This window comes from Lissotriton helveticus, chromosome 11 (assembly GCF_964261635.1).
Source record: "Lissotriton helveticus chromosome 11, aLisHel1.1, whole genome shotgun sequence".
Taxonomy (NCBI): domain Eukaryota; kingdom Metazoa; phylum Chordata; class Amphibia; order Caudata; family Salamandridae; genus Lissotriton; species Lissotriton helveticus.
In genome coordinates, this window is record NC_136072.1 from 1157183886 (window position 1) to 1157199045 (window position 15160).

At 47.3% G+C, this 15160-nt stretch overlaps 1 protein-coding gene across 11 annotated transcripts in view; it reads right to left on the bottom strand.

Annotated features, from left to right (window-relative positions):
* The window catches only part of EP400 (E1A binding protein p400), a 522955-nt gene that overhangs the window by 110484 nt on the left and 397311 nt on the right, over window positions 1-15160 (bottom strand). For all 11 annotated transcript variants that reach the window (XM_078667964.1, XM_078667963.1, XM_078667968.1 and 8 more), the window contains one exon: window positions 13174-13310. In XM_078667964.1, coding sequence (XP_078524090.1) covers window positions 13174-13310 — 137 coding nt within the window. The remainder of the gene's footprint in view (window positions 1-13173; window positions 13311-15160) is intronic.

Consider the following 15160-nt stretch of genomic DNA (forward strand, 5'->3'; position numbering starts at 1 on the left):
ACTAAGGAATAATCAAGGACTTCGATGGAAACTAGTGCGGCAATCTCTAGAGTACTGTCATCACAATGGATATCTTGAAAAAGGAAAGCTGGTCAGGCTAAAATAAAAAGGATGATGATGATGAAAGGACCAACATATAACTTTTAACTGTGTCCACCTGAATCCATGCTAGGTCAAAGGTAAACCAAACTACAATACATCAGATAAATTGGCCTGTGGAGGATCAAGCTAACAATCCCTACACTACACTTTCTACAAATGCCATGAATAGATGGATTTAGTTGAGGAGCTCCTAGCTGGAAGAATCACATCCACAACTTCAGCAGGTAAACTCTAGTTCATCATAATGAGCCCTGTCATATCTGGCCAGCAATGCTTGGGTGTTGGCAATGCGCCAGATATTAGCTGCTTGTGACGCTGTTCTTTTGCGGGAGGCGTCAAGTAGCTTGGAATCTTTGTCTGGTGGGGAGGCCTCACCTGATGTCTGAGAATTAGCACGTTTACGTGCATTAGACACTACTAAAGAGTCTAATGGTGCTGGACCTTTAATATAGACTGGATCTGTAGGGGCAGCTATATATTTGTTCTCAATGTGAGGATTTAGGACCCTAGTCCTGACAGGGTCTTTAAAAACCTCTGTTGCATGTTTGATGACACCCTTAAGCATTGGCAAAATGGCAGTAGACCTTTGTGTGTTATCAAAAGGGTCTAGTAGGAAATGTTCCTCCACCGCATCTGTGTGTAAGTCCACCCCATGATATTGGGCAGCTCTTTGGACTAGTAGGTTAAAACCTACAGTGTCCTCTGGTGGGGAAGGTCTAGAAGAGTATATATCGTCTTGTGGGACATAAGGCACATCAGGGGTGTTGTAATCATCCCATGGATTAGGTGACTGAGGGGGACTATTGGTCCCTGCTGGGTCATGTGCACCCCCACCTGTGTCATCAGAGTCTGTGTCTACATCATCGTCTGGATTAGGGGATGGTGTAGGTGAATGGTGAGGTGGAGTAGGTGTAGGAGGAGGAACAGTATGGGGAGGTGGTGGAGAAGGCACCCTTAATGGAGAGGTTGCAATGTCTCTCTTCTTTGGAGGAGGAGGTGGTGCTGGCGCATCAAGTGGTCTCTTTTTGGAACTGAGTCAATTGACCAGTCTTAGGATCCTTTACAAGAGTTTTTTGGTTAGGATCAGGTGTGAAAAGTTCCTCTGAATAGGGCAGATCCTTCGGTGTCGAGGTTTTTGGCTCTGTACGGTTTTTCGGCACCGAGTCGGTAGCTGATTTTGGTTTAGAAGTGTGCCCTTTTGAAATATCTTTTACCGGAACCTGTTTCTTCGGTTCTGGGTGTTTTTTCGGTTCCGAAGTGTGTTCTTGAGCTTTAGGCGTTTTTTTTTTTAGTCGGCTCCGAATGCGGTTTAGGCATCGATGAGCCTCTGCCAGTCTTTGGCGCCGTGTGCTTAGGTGTCGGAGCAACGGTTGGCGTGGTTGAGGAAGATGGCTTTTTCTTCGGTGCCGGTATAGGATCGGCACCGGGGATAGGCTGGCGTGAGCCCGAGCCGCCTGAAGGCTTAATGGGCTTCTTTGCCGGGCCCGAAGGCGGGGCGTTGGAAGCAGTCTCTCGTGTGTACATCCGGGCCCGAAGGTGAGGGTGTGCCCGAAGCCTTTTTAGAGGGTGTCAAGGAAGGGTTGGGGTCGACGCTCTTACTTACGACCCGTTGGGCTGGAGTGACTTCCTCAACGTCGGAGTCTTTGGCGTCTGAGGAGCTGGTACTCTCTTCGGCGTGCTGGTGTTCTGGCACGTCGACGTCTTCTTCGAAGATGTCGTTGGGGATCGAAGCTGACGAGCGAGCCATTGTTCTTCGAGCTCGTCGGTCCCGGATCGTCTTCTTGGAGCGGAAGGAGACCAGGCGGAACAGTCTTTGGCCTCGTGCTCCGGAGAGAGGCAAAGGTTGCACACTTCATGAGGGTCGGTGTTGGGAAACTTCAACCCACATCGAGGACACTTCTTGAATAGCGTCCTTTCCATGAGCCAGAAAATAAGGCACAGGTAGGCCCGAAGGCCTTCGTCGACTACCGGAATCGAAGACTTCGAAGTGGTGAAGAATCGCGTCGATGTGGAGCGCGATCGGAACAATACCGTCTAATTGGATGAGGATTGCGCGCCAAAGGAAATTCAGTTCCAAACCAGAGCGCAGGAAACACATCCAAGCACGATGGCGGAAAAAAACAATCTGGGGATGGAGCCGATGCCCATGCGCAATGTGGTCCCTTCTTTTTCTTTGGACCTTAGTGTCTCCCCCAATATCCCATTTTCTAAACACACCTGGGCGAGGAATTGGAACAGAGTTGACATCCCTGCCCTCTGTTCATCTTTATCAGCTTCTGAACCTGACCTGGCTGGCCTTGTGCCATCCAGGCAGCTGGATGCTTTGAACAGCTGGCTCCTGAGGGCTTGCGATCAAGCTGCCCCTCTGAAGTGTGTCACGGTCAAACGGGCCCATGACGCGAACAAATGGTTCTCTCCCGCCCTCAAGGTAAAAAAACTGGAGGCGTGTCAAGCAGAGAGAGCTTGGAGGCGTGCCTACTGCCCACTTTTGAAACTCCGCTACACCTCCATCCTCAAAGAATATAAAAAGGATATCCTTCTCGCTAAAACAGCCTATTTCTCAGGGAGGATTCTTGTTGCAGAGAACCAGTCCAAGGAAATATATGCTATAGTCCGTCCGTGAACTGTCTTCTTCTGATAGAGCCTCTTCCAAAATTCCCCCATCCCAGCTGTTGTGCAACTCCCTCAACGACTTTTTCGTTGAGAAGGTTGCACTTATCAAGGCTAAGATTCCGCCTCCCTCCCCTACCTTCTGTGACCCCCCCAGCCTCCTCCCCCCACCTCCAGCTTGATTCATCTACCCCCCCTGACCAGAGAAACCTTCCTCGCCCTACTGACCCGGGTTAAATCTGGATCCCCTGTGGATAATGCCCCGGCGCACATCCTTCGCAAGATCTTCACAAGCTGCTATCTCCCCCCCTCACTTTCCTCAACGACTATCTTGAACAGGGGATTGTTCCAGCCCTTCATAAAACTGCTATTGTCATCCCCCTTCTAAAAAAACCTGGGGCTGACCCTGCCTCCCCCTCTAATTATCGTCCCATCTCCCTCCTCCCCTTTTTGGCCAAGGCCCTGGAGGCCCATGTCACCCAGGTCCTAGGTGCCTTTGTGGAGGAGAGTGGGGGATTTGCTTCCCGGCAGGCCGGCTTTCGCCCCCGGCACTCCACCGAGAAGGTGGTCATTTCTGTGATGGACGAGCTCAGAGAGGGGCTAGATACCAACACTCCTCGGGCCCTCGTCCTATTAGATCTTTCTGCCGCCTTTGACACGGTGGACCATTCCATCCTTCTCACCCGTGTCAAGGCGGCGGGCATCGAGGGCTGAATTCACCGCCCCCCTTCACTTGGTTCGGTGTGGTGTCCCCCAGGGTTCCTCTCTCTCTCCTTTATTATTTAATCTATACATCTTTCCACTTATTTTTGCACTTCAGCAAATGGAGGTCACCGTGTACAACTATTGCCGATGACCTCCAACTCATTTTCCATCTGTCACACTCCCCAACCAGTATACTTAATTTCCAGTCTGTCATGCTGTTCATCAGTGATTGGATGAACTGCAACCATTTGAAATTAAATCCGGACAAGACTGCACTTGTTGTCACTGGTAGCACTCCCAGTCCCTGGTCCCCCAACTTTTGGCCTCCCTCCTTGGGCACCTCCCCCACACCCTCTTCCTCTGTAAAAACTCTAGGGATTTCACTCAATAAACACCTCACTCCCCATTCTCAGATTAGTTCTGTTGTTTCTTCTTGTTTCTTTGCTCTCCGCACTATATGGAAAATCTACAGTTTTTTTCTTTCCCTGCCCTTAAATTGATTCTGATGGCGATGGTCCTGTCCCGGCTGGACTACGGGAACATTGTATATAATGGCGCTCCTGCATATGCCTTTCGTCGCCTTCAGTTAGTCCAAAAGCAGGCTGCCCGCCTGATTTATGGCCTGGCCAGATCCCATCACATCACTCCCTTACTCAAATCCCTACACTGGCTGCCCATCAAGGAACGGGCTCTCTTTAAATTGGGCTGTACCACCTTTCAGGCCTTGGTGGGGACTGCCCCAGATTTCATTTCTTCTGCCATCAGTACTTACTGTCCTAACAGAGAACTTCGCTCTTCCACTACATTTTTGGGTTTCGCCTGCCGAAGGCTGCGCTCTGCGCAGCTCTTCAGCGCAGGTGAAATCCTATGTCGTCAATAAGGACTCCTGGAACGTCCCCTGGCTCTCATTGGTTAGCTCCATAAATGGAGGCTAGCCATTGAGTGCCGGATCTGTCCGTCAAGGCCGGACCAGATTCGGGGGCGTTCCCGAGATTTTTTCCCAGGGCGGAGTTACGTTTTTTCCCGTTCCCTCCCCTTTCACTGAAAGTGAATTCAGATGCGCTGTCCATTCCCGCCCCCTCCGTGTCCTCTCCCGCCCCCTCCCGCCGTCCGTCCCGCCCCCTCCGTGTGGCTTTCCGCCCCCCCCCCCTCGCTGTCCTGTGCACGTTTCCCGCCCCCTCCCGCCGTCCGTGTCCCCTCCCGCCCCCTCCCGCCGTCCGTGTCCCCTCCCGCCCCCTCCCGCCCACTCCCGCCGTCCGTGTCCTCTCCCTTCAAGAATGCTTCGAAGGGCTCAGGACGGAGCAGCGAACAGACAGAAGAGCAAAGTAGTGGATACGTTGAAAGGTGCATTTGGAATAATAAATGCATTTATTTGCACGAGCTCAACTGACCTCATTTTACTGCAGCTGCCCTCCCCCCTGTGAGCGGCCGGGCGTGGACACACCTGCCGGGGAGTGAGGCGGGAGGAGCCGAGGACCCGGGCCGGAGCGGGGACACCGCAGGTCAGTGCAGCTGCGTGCGATGTGCCGGGACCCTCACCTCGGGTTCTTGTGGTTATAAATAGATTTTTAAACACATTGTAGCACGCCCTGCCTGTCTGCCTCGCGTGGGAGCGGGGTAGTCTGTCTCCGAGGCGTGTTCTGCTGTGTGCCTGCGCGTATTTGTGTAGGTGAGGTATCCCCATGTTTGTGAGGTGCTTTCTCTGCTGTGTGCGCTATATCTTTACACTTGGGGGTGGGTGTGTTTTAGTCTGTGTGTCGGTGTACATTTGTGGGTGTTGGTCCTCTCTGAGGAGAGGTTCACTGTTTATTTACATTTTATGTCGAATATTTTATGTGCTGATGTCAGTCCCGTCCCCGGTTTTCGGTGTAAAGCGCTATATATCTCGATGTGTGGGGTCATTCGGTTATTTATTGCGGCGTGTGTGTGTTTTATCTTTGAGAAAAGTGTACTTCGATGTTTGCTTAAGTCTGTAAGTATACTTCATCTGTGCTATGAGGTATATTAATATCGGAGTAAAGTAACACTTATCTGCGTCTGCCATAGTCACAGCTGAGGCGCTCTGCAATCAATGGTCTATAGTGCAGCTTTTATTCATTTACTTTTGCAGACGAAAAGTGGCCAATAATGCAGTGGGCCCCGGTGCCACTGCACCCGCTGCACAAATGGTAGTGCACATCTGTCCTAAGTGACGATGGCGTCGCTTGGCCTGAAAGGGTACAAGACTGGCAGGAATGCACGGGAGAGGGTGCGTACACCGATAACTTAACCAGCGTGTTAGTGTGTATGGAGGGGGAGTCGGCTTCAGGCACTAGCCTAGCGCCTACGCCGGCGGGTGTGTACATTTGGGCTTTTGTTTGAGAAAAGAGGGGGCTCTCATCCCACTCTAATTCCAGTTGCCGTTGGTGACGTCATTCGGGTGTCCGGAAGTCAAACTCGGGGTCGATGTATAATTGAGACCATGGCGGTATGAGCAGGGGGAGGGGCTTGCAGCAATGAGACGGTGTGCAATGATGTGGGGGTCGCTCAGATAAACAGACCACGAGCGGAAGTCGCCGTAGTTCTCACATTACCTTGTACATAAATCGGAATCCTGGTTATGGTAAATACATTCTTTTTAGTCCTTAAAAGCCAAATATGAATATTCTGAGTGGGTGTGTGTGGCTCTGGGTGGGTGTGTGTGTGTGGCTCTGGGTGTGTGTGTGTGGTAGTAATTGCTGTCTGCTGAGCTCGTCCGTAGGGTACAATAGGTCTCACATTTGCAAGAGATTAAGCTAATGGCAATGTAAATGACAATGCCATTTATTTATCTGTTTTCAAAACCAACACATAAATACAAAATTTGTCATTTACAATGCCAATAGCTCAAACTTTTCCAAAGGCGAAACCATTGCATTGTAAATGCTTGTTTCTTTCTGTTCCCCGGTTCAAGAAAAGGAAATCTGGGGGCTTGAAATTCACTGTCCTCGCCCCCATTTTTTGGAACTCCCTTCCCCTTCACATTAGATCTATTTCCTCTTATCTCGAATTCCGCAGGGCACTCAAGACTTACTTATTTTCCCACGCATTCCCACCTCAGTAATTCCGTCGCCCTAGTCATGGGTTAAGCATCCTCCAAGCGCCATGAAACCGCCCGGTATACGAGCGCTATATAAATTCCTGTAAATTCAAATTCAAAGGAGGAGTCACCTATCTCGTGATATCCAAAGAACTTTTCAGGACAACAACAAACTGCAAACATCCGGGCCCAACACTAGGTGGCGATCTATGCACAGTGTGCAATCTGCAGCTCATATGCCTCGAACATATTTTTTCACCAGTAACCAGGGTAGATCATTTGATGGATAAATTGCAGAGGTGATCCAAGGTTTTTGCGGGCAAGCTGATAGCAATATTTTGTATAATAAGTTGTAGTAGTCAAGATAACTCAACATAAACACCTGAACCACAAAGGAATGCGTCTTTGCTGATAAATGTGGTAGAATTGTACTTGGACGTATCAAGAAAGGCAGGAGGTAGCCGAGAGCTGGCTTACCTGACTTGTTAAAGATAAGTGGGTGTGAAAATGACATTCAAGATTGCTGATCAAGGCAGATGGTACTGGAGCTACTCTTAATTCAAGTGGCCAAGTGGTAATCCTGGCAAATGTCAATCCAGAGAACACCAAAATCTCGGCCTTGTAGGAACTGATTTTCAAATTATTGTGAGCAAGTCAGTTTGCCACAGCAATCAGGCATTGGTGGAAATTATTGGTAGTTCAGTGACATTTGTCGAATCCTGATCCAGTTAGATCACTAGCTGCCTACTCTCTGCATAGTTTATGAATCTCGGTTCGAATTACTTCACAAATTGAGCCAGAGATCTAATATAGAGAATAAAACGTGTCAGACTGTGCGACCCTTTGTCGTAGCCGCTTGAACTCCAATCTGGAAGGAGTCAATGACACTAGTAGCTGTCTATCTGATAAACATGATAATAGCCAGTTTAACTTCTGGCCCTGGACGCTAGCCTCACTCAATCTAAGTAATAGACAACCATGTGAGACATATCTAACCCTGGTCTGCCAGCATTCACAGATTGTGCTAAATAAAGCAGCCTTTATAGTATGTGAAAAGCGGAAACCTGATTGAGCTGCATCCAAGATGCTTTTCTTGGCCACTAACTCCGATACTTGTTAGTTGACTTTTCTAATATCTTGATTGGATATGGCAGGAGAGATATAGTTCTGTAACTGGCAAGATTAGCACAGTCAGCAGAAGGCTTCTCCAATAGCGGAAGCACTAGTATCGGCTTCAATGCCAAAGCCACAGTAGACATGTGCAGGGGCTTATTACAAATGACCAGAAGGGCCTCGTGTAGGTAACACAGAGTGATCTACACACTAGAAGGAAGAGGGTTGAGAGGAGAACCCAATTTATAGGCTATTGATTCCATTAATCCCTCATTAGTAATGGTCTTCAATTCCTATATTCTAAGCAGGGTTTCCATAGCAGTGGATTTCACCACTGCTATTGAGCGCACCACTACTATCTCCTTAAATGAATGGCAAATCTTCCAGTTTATCCCCTAAAGAAATTGGAGAGTGCATCACAACGATTGTGAATGTGCAATATTCTAACTGAGGCAAGAGGAAACTGCTAATCCGTTCACCACTGCAAATAGTTCTACTGAGGAATGATTAGCATTCAGTATTCTATTGCGTACAAAGTAGCTTTAGCAATGGCAACAAACATCTTGTAGTACGTCCTCAGCAGCATAGCCACGTCTCCACTGTCTTTCAAGTTTTTTACAATCTAATTTGGCTTTTCTTAATTCATCGTGATACCAGGGAGGTGAAGGAACTGACCATGTTGGCCTCTAACTGAACAGGACAATGCACAGACTACTGCCAGCAAAACCCACTTAGAAAAGGATTCAGAATCGGGTTCAATGGAGGCGGTAGATCAAAAACTATAGGTGCTGTTTCCACTATTCCGGCAGATAACCTGTCCCATGGCCTCTTGCCCTGTATTTGAGGGGACTGCTTCCTATCAGTCCTCCCACTGCGTGCAATTTTATCTGAATCTGAATCAAGAAACAATCAGTCGAGAGCAAGGGCATAATTTCCTAACAGCCAAATAATTTATTTATTTTATTTGATTTATATAGCGCGTTATAACCCAGGGGTCTTTAGAGCTGCAGGTTCCCTGAAATACCCCAAATCTGGCCTGCCCATCAGTGCATTCAAAAAAGAGATACTAGAAATGGGGCCCAATCGTGTCCAAACGACTAGAGATAAAAAAGAAAGGTTGTGTTGGGTTGGAGAATACCTCTCATCAGTTCTATCTCTTCTAGTATTCTGAAATTGCGTCATAAGCCCCAAGCAAGCAAGAAAAATGCCTTTAATAATAAAGTGCGCAATGTACACTGTGCAAATAGGCAACAAACAACTAATAATCCTGTAAAAAGGAGTTTGCATCCCCCTGTACCCAATATATTAGAGAGCAGCAGACGGCAAGAAGTATAAATGAATAAAAAAGTAGTAAAATTGCAATGTAATAGAATCAAACTAACTGTAAACACGTAAAAATGGCACAAAGCAAAGGATGGAAACAATTTCTCTCGCAATTCACCTCAGCCAAAATGAGTGTACTGAGTTTGTCCTTCTGTAAGAAGGAATTCACAGATGGGAAGTCCAGAATAGGTTTCAGCCCATCATCCTTCTTGGGGATGAGGTAGTAGCCTTTTCTGAGTCCAGCACTCTTAACGACTCAATTGCCCAAGAGTAACACTGACATTAAGTCTTTTTATTGGAGAGCCAGCCTTCTCCTCGAACTGTCCAGAGTCGTGAAAGAACATGTCCATCTAGGAAAATTGAAGATCCCCTGAAAATCCAGTCACATGCAAAATGGCATGCTACCCAACACAACCCTGGTTATCATAGCATGATCCGCACAGTCTCTGGGGTCGAGGCCAGCAGTAAAAGATAATCTGATGCATCATGCCCATCTTGTTCCAGAGGATAAAAGGTTACCCTGAGTTCCTCAGGAATGGCTGGCAAGATCTTTCCAACGATTTCCCACAAGGTGGTAGCAGCCTGTATTCAAAGATCCTAAGGGCAGGCAAGCTGAAGAGAATACCATATTTCCCAATGCATTAATATGCTTGGATTCCCTGTCTGGAGGTGAAAAAGGCACGGCATTTGGGTTAACTTTACTCCCTGCCGCTTGCATGCAGGCCATTTCCGGAGTTGAGTGCTGGGCGAGAAATGCTGGAACACCAGGAGCTGGCCCGTGCCGTAGGCCACTGCTTGAATGACTGGAGGGGCAAAGCATACCTTTGCCCATGTAGACGTTAGTGACCGTAAGAGCATCAATCTAGCGTTTTGAAAGTTCTGAAGAAACCGTTCCTGGCTGATGGGAATTCAGTCTATTTTGTCTCCACGGTGGGCAGCTGTAGGTCGAGGACTTGAGCTGCCCTACAACATCATAATGAGTGGTGGGGGATTAACCTTTGGGAGCAGCAAACGACACCTAGGTTTCAAAATTCCAAGTGGTGCAGAAAGCTGCTGCCTGGCTAATTTGGAACTTGCCCTACCGTACTTCCATGGCTCCCACTATAAGGGACCTTCACTGGCTGCCCATAAAATAATCAGTTAGCGTTGATCAGTTCTTGAGCAACGTCCCCAAATGCACTCCTGTTAATGTTTTGTTGAAACACACTTCGTACACGATTTATTCAATTTGTCAATAAAGTTGTTTTTATTTTGAATCTCTGTGATATTTTATCTTTTTTCAATTGTTCTATCCAATTTATTAACTCTCCTGATGTTGTTTTCACATCATGTCATTCAAGACATCAGTAGTCATTTGGCCCAATGCATTTCGGGCTATTTGCCCTTCATCAGGGGCTTCAATAACTGTATAGAAGAATATACACAACGTCAACATTGTAAAAAACTTCAATTTGACCATAAAATAACACATATTGTTCAAGATATGTCATCTGAAATAGGAAGCTTTAATCAAGGCCTTGCCCAGCTATTTGCATTCCAAGCTTTGCTTGTATCAGCCCTCTCGGGTTTTAAGATCTTCCAGCATGTCCTATCTAAATATACCTAGAATCCACACAGCCAGATTTGGTGGTAGATCATTTTCCCTCCCCTATTCGAATAAACTTCCTGTGTCTATTCAGCTAGGTGAGGATTATGCTAAATTCAAAAAGCTATTAAAACATGGCAGTTTAATGTTTTTCTTTAATTCTCTGGTGACTGTTTCAGCCAACCTGTTGTCCCTAGCGCTGAGATGCTTCTCAGGGAGTGAGTTGTGCATGAGAACAAGCTTCCATAATAATAAAATTAAGCTGCTTGCCCCCTCAATGTTTTGGAGCCCCTGAACAGTGTCCAAACAGGAGCCGAGCAGGCCTCCAGCCTCGCATACTACTGGTGTTGTGGAAAAGGCCATGAATCGCATTCTAGTCTCATAGGCTTGAACTTAGTGATCTATTATCACAACACAGGCCTGTCTGCAGACTATTATCTGCTCTGCATCGAAGACCGGCATCATTATCTAATTTAGCGATGAAGTTGAAAACCGCATCAACACCGGCATGGACAGGACCAGCAAGGAGCCTAGCCCTGGGGTAGAAGTCTGGACCCGAGCAGGCAGGGGACTAAAAGTAGGCCTGTCTAGGTTTCCAATGCTAGGCATGCCTCAGAATGGGTTCAGAGTCAGAAGAGACTGGGTACCCTTGGATTGCGAGCTGCGCAGGGCACTTGTATCAAGCTATAGACTTTGACATACCTGCTGACTTTGAGCGGGACTGAGATAATGAGGAAGAGCATCTCTGTGATTTAAAATGGGACCGCTGCTCGAAACACAACCTCTTCTTGCTCTGCGACATAAAACTTTCCTTACTGCTCTTGGATCACCTTTGGGTACATCAGGGCACACTTGTCTCACACATTCAAGTCATGGCTGGGGTTTAGGCACCATAGACACGCTGTGGGAGTCTGTGACCTACATCTGCTTCCTTACAGTCTCTGCATTGCTTGAATCCAGTTGTTGTGGGGGAGGGTAGGCAGACCTATTTCTTGTCTTCACACTGCCAAAAATGTGGATAATGGACCAACCACACTTTTAGCGAGCTGCAGATCCATGTTTAAATACGTTGAAAGAAAGGAACCAACATCACTTCTAGGGTAGCGACGAGGTCCTCAATGAGTCAGACAGCGCCACCTGGCACCAATGTTGAAAACTGCATGGATTTTCATGCCTCTGGATCCAGGTTAGGTTATTTAAGTAGCATTAAACAGAATCCTAAATGATGCAGTGCTTTGGAGATAAGATATATAGAGATGAACTCTAATCACTAGTATATGCAGTAGACATTTGTAGTCTCTACCATTCCTATGTGACTCTTAGAGTATATCCATTCGTATCCCTTCCCTACGTATATAGAGATAACTCTAATCACTAGTATATGCAGTAGACCTTTGTACTCTCTACCATTCCTATGTGGCTCTTAGAGTATATCATCCGTATCCCTTCCCTATGTATATAGAGAGAACTCTAATCACTAGTATATGCAGTAGACCTTTGTACTCTCTACCATTCCTATGTGACTCTTAGAGTATAGCCATTCGTATCCCTTCCTTGAGTGCTCCTCCTTGTGTGACTATAACTTGTACATTTGCAATTTATTGCTGTTTGTATCTTTTATGCAACGCACGTAATCCTGAGTCCTTATGTATCGCAACTGATTCTTATGTAAAGCGCTCTGACACATTCGGGTAATATTCGCGCGATATAAAATTGCATTAAATAAATAAATAAAAAAAAGTTCCTGCTTTAGGTTGTGCCAATGGGATTAACACCAACAGTACCATAAGAACGACTGTTCAGAACATAACACACAGAAACAGAGTACATTTTACCTCACAGCCACGTCAGTTTTACATCAACAAAAACAAAAGCACTGTGAGGAAGTACTCACCGATGAGGTCCCATGGGCCGAAAACCCTCATGAGCGGACTCCAGATATATCCAAGGAGACTCCCAATCCGGATCCATGTCGTCTTTTCCTCTCCCTACAGAGAGCTGGGAGACAGGACCGGGAAGAGGACGGCGGCAACCCCGGAAGTGGTCAAAGGAGACCAATAAAAGTGGCGGACTGCGAGGACGGGGGCGGGCATCCAGACGAAGCAGGAGAGTGGGAGAAGACGCTGGAAGGAGCTGAGACGCCGTGCGGAGAAGACTGCGTGGAGAAGCCCAGGAGCAGAGAGACCCAGGACGAAGAACTGGACGAGCCCTGGAGTGAGGAGTGGTGGATTCCACCGGAGGATGCTGAAGAGCGGCCGCGGACTCAGGAGAGTTTGCGGCAGGGGCCGCCTCCGGGGAACACCCTTCGACTCCGAAGACGAGGAGCCTGAACCATCGCCCTCTGCCCCCTTATATAAAGAAAAAGACTCACCGGAAGAGGACTATTGTGACGCCCGGACATCTGTGTTACCTGACCCTATTCTTGTTCAAAATAAACCTTTGCTTGTTCGCAAACTCATCCAGCCTCCTAGCCTGTATATTAGACCCGCACTCCCACAAGCACATATAAAAAATAAAAAGGTTATTAAATCCACAGTAACTAGCAAGTAACATAAACCCTTACAGATTTCCTTCATGATAGAACTTTCACTTTAACAATGGCATTATCTTTCTGTACAGACCGATGTTATAGCAGTAATCAATGCCCTTAAAGTAGTTCAAAACCCAATAAACTCACAGCGGTTTCAGTGGTGGGCTTCTCTTCCCTGCCATCATCTTCATCAGCTCAAAGCGGTGAGTATACAGCTGCGTGTGGGTGGCACTCTCGTCCTGGCTGTAGATCTGACCTGTACGTAGAGGTCGGTTGTTTTTGTTCTAAGAAAGAAACAGGCACAAATGCATTTATATTATGGTTGCAGTGCAGGATTACTGGCGGGGAATAATGACGAGTAAATTAAAGTATATAAACTCACAAACTGTCCGTTAAAAGGCACTTAAAAATACAAGCCTTCAATGAAAAGCTACTTATTGTCTATTGTAAACCGTTCTGGCAACCTAAGAACACCTGAGGCAGCACCTTTTAATAATAATAGTGAAATTTGTAAAGCGCAACAGCTACCTCAACCAGAGGTGTCTCGGCACTGGGCGGAAATCTGGTAGGGATCAAGACCGACCGGGGACTAACTCTGGCAAAAAATCCAGGTCTTCAAGATCTTCCTGACTCAAGTTCTGATTCAACCAAGTGCGTATGAGAGGGAAAGGAGTTCCACAGCCTGGCGGTCCTAACTGTGAAGGACCTCCATCCTATTCGGGACTTAGCATAGAGAGGTACATAAAGCAGTGTACGTTTATGTTGGTAAGGGCAAAGCCTATGACTGAGATACCTAGGCCCTTTATCATGCAGGGCACGGAAGGCCAAGGTCAGAGACTTGAACTCTATCCTTTTCGCTACCTGGAGCCAATGGAGTTGCCTAATATGCAGAGAGATGTGGTGACGGAACAGCACCAGTCAGATAAGTCTTGCTGCTGTGCTTTGTATCATCTGAAGTCTGTGGATCGGATACGAAGGTAACCCTAGGTACAGACAGACTGTTCCAGCTGAGAGGTCACTGTAGCATGGGCTACGACCCTGCGGCTTTCCTCTGGTAGAAGTGCAGAAATTTCCTTAAGCTTCTTAACTTCCCGAAACAGGACAACAGGATGTGACGAACCTGGGTTACAAAGGATAAACCGGAATCCCATTTGATGCCCAAATTCCTTGGGTGGGATCGGTGGTGAGCCCAATTCAGCTGGACACCATAACTCTGGGGACAGAGGGGAGTCCTGGCCAAAGAACAGGACCTCCGTTTTGTCAGCATTTAGTTTTAGTCTATTATTGTTCATCCAGCAGGCGATGTCCATTAGACACCCCTTGAACCTGGCAAACGAGTCTTCAGAGTGGCCTTTAAAAGAGAACACCAGCTGGGTGTCATCTGCATAGGCGACTACCTTTAACTTCTCAGGTAGCAATGAGGGTAAAGAGTGGCACCAAGTAGGTGTTAAAAAGCAGAGGGCTCAGAGCAGAACTCTGTGGCACGCTGCACCACAGTGGCTTGGGCTCGGATTGATGTGGTTGGAGAAAGACTCAGAGAGCGGTCTGTGAGGTAGGCCTGGATCCAAGAGAGGACGGCCCCTTGCAAGCCCATCTGTTTAAGCCTATCCAGAAAAATAGGATGAGCAACTGTGTCAAAAGCAGCCAACAAGTCTAATAGGACCAGCATCGCTGATGCTCCAGCATCTACTGTCATGCTCACTGCTTCCGCTACCTCCACTAATGCAGTCTCAGTACTGTAACCTGACCGAAAATCAAACTGAGTACCATGCAGGATGTCCTGTGCGTCAATGAAATTGGGGAGTTGACCTTGAGCCAATTTGTCTAACATTTTTGCAGGTGCTGGCTATAGAGAAATTGGGGAGAAATTGCCAATCTCAGAAGGATCAGCATTCAGCTTTTTTAAAAGGGGTAGTAAGAATGCATTTTCCAAACATCTGGGAAGATGCCAGAGGATAGAGACGTGTCCCAAATGAGGTTTAAAACTGGGTTCATCCAGTGAGCCAACGATCTGAAAAGCTTAGGTGGGCAAGGGTCCAATTTGGAGCCCGACATAACGCAAAACGCAAGCACTCACAACAGGCCTCTTCTCCTCTTTCTGTAGGAATCCACTGTATCATTATTTTGCCAATGG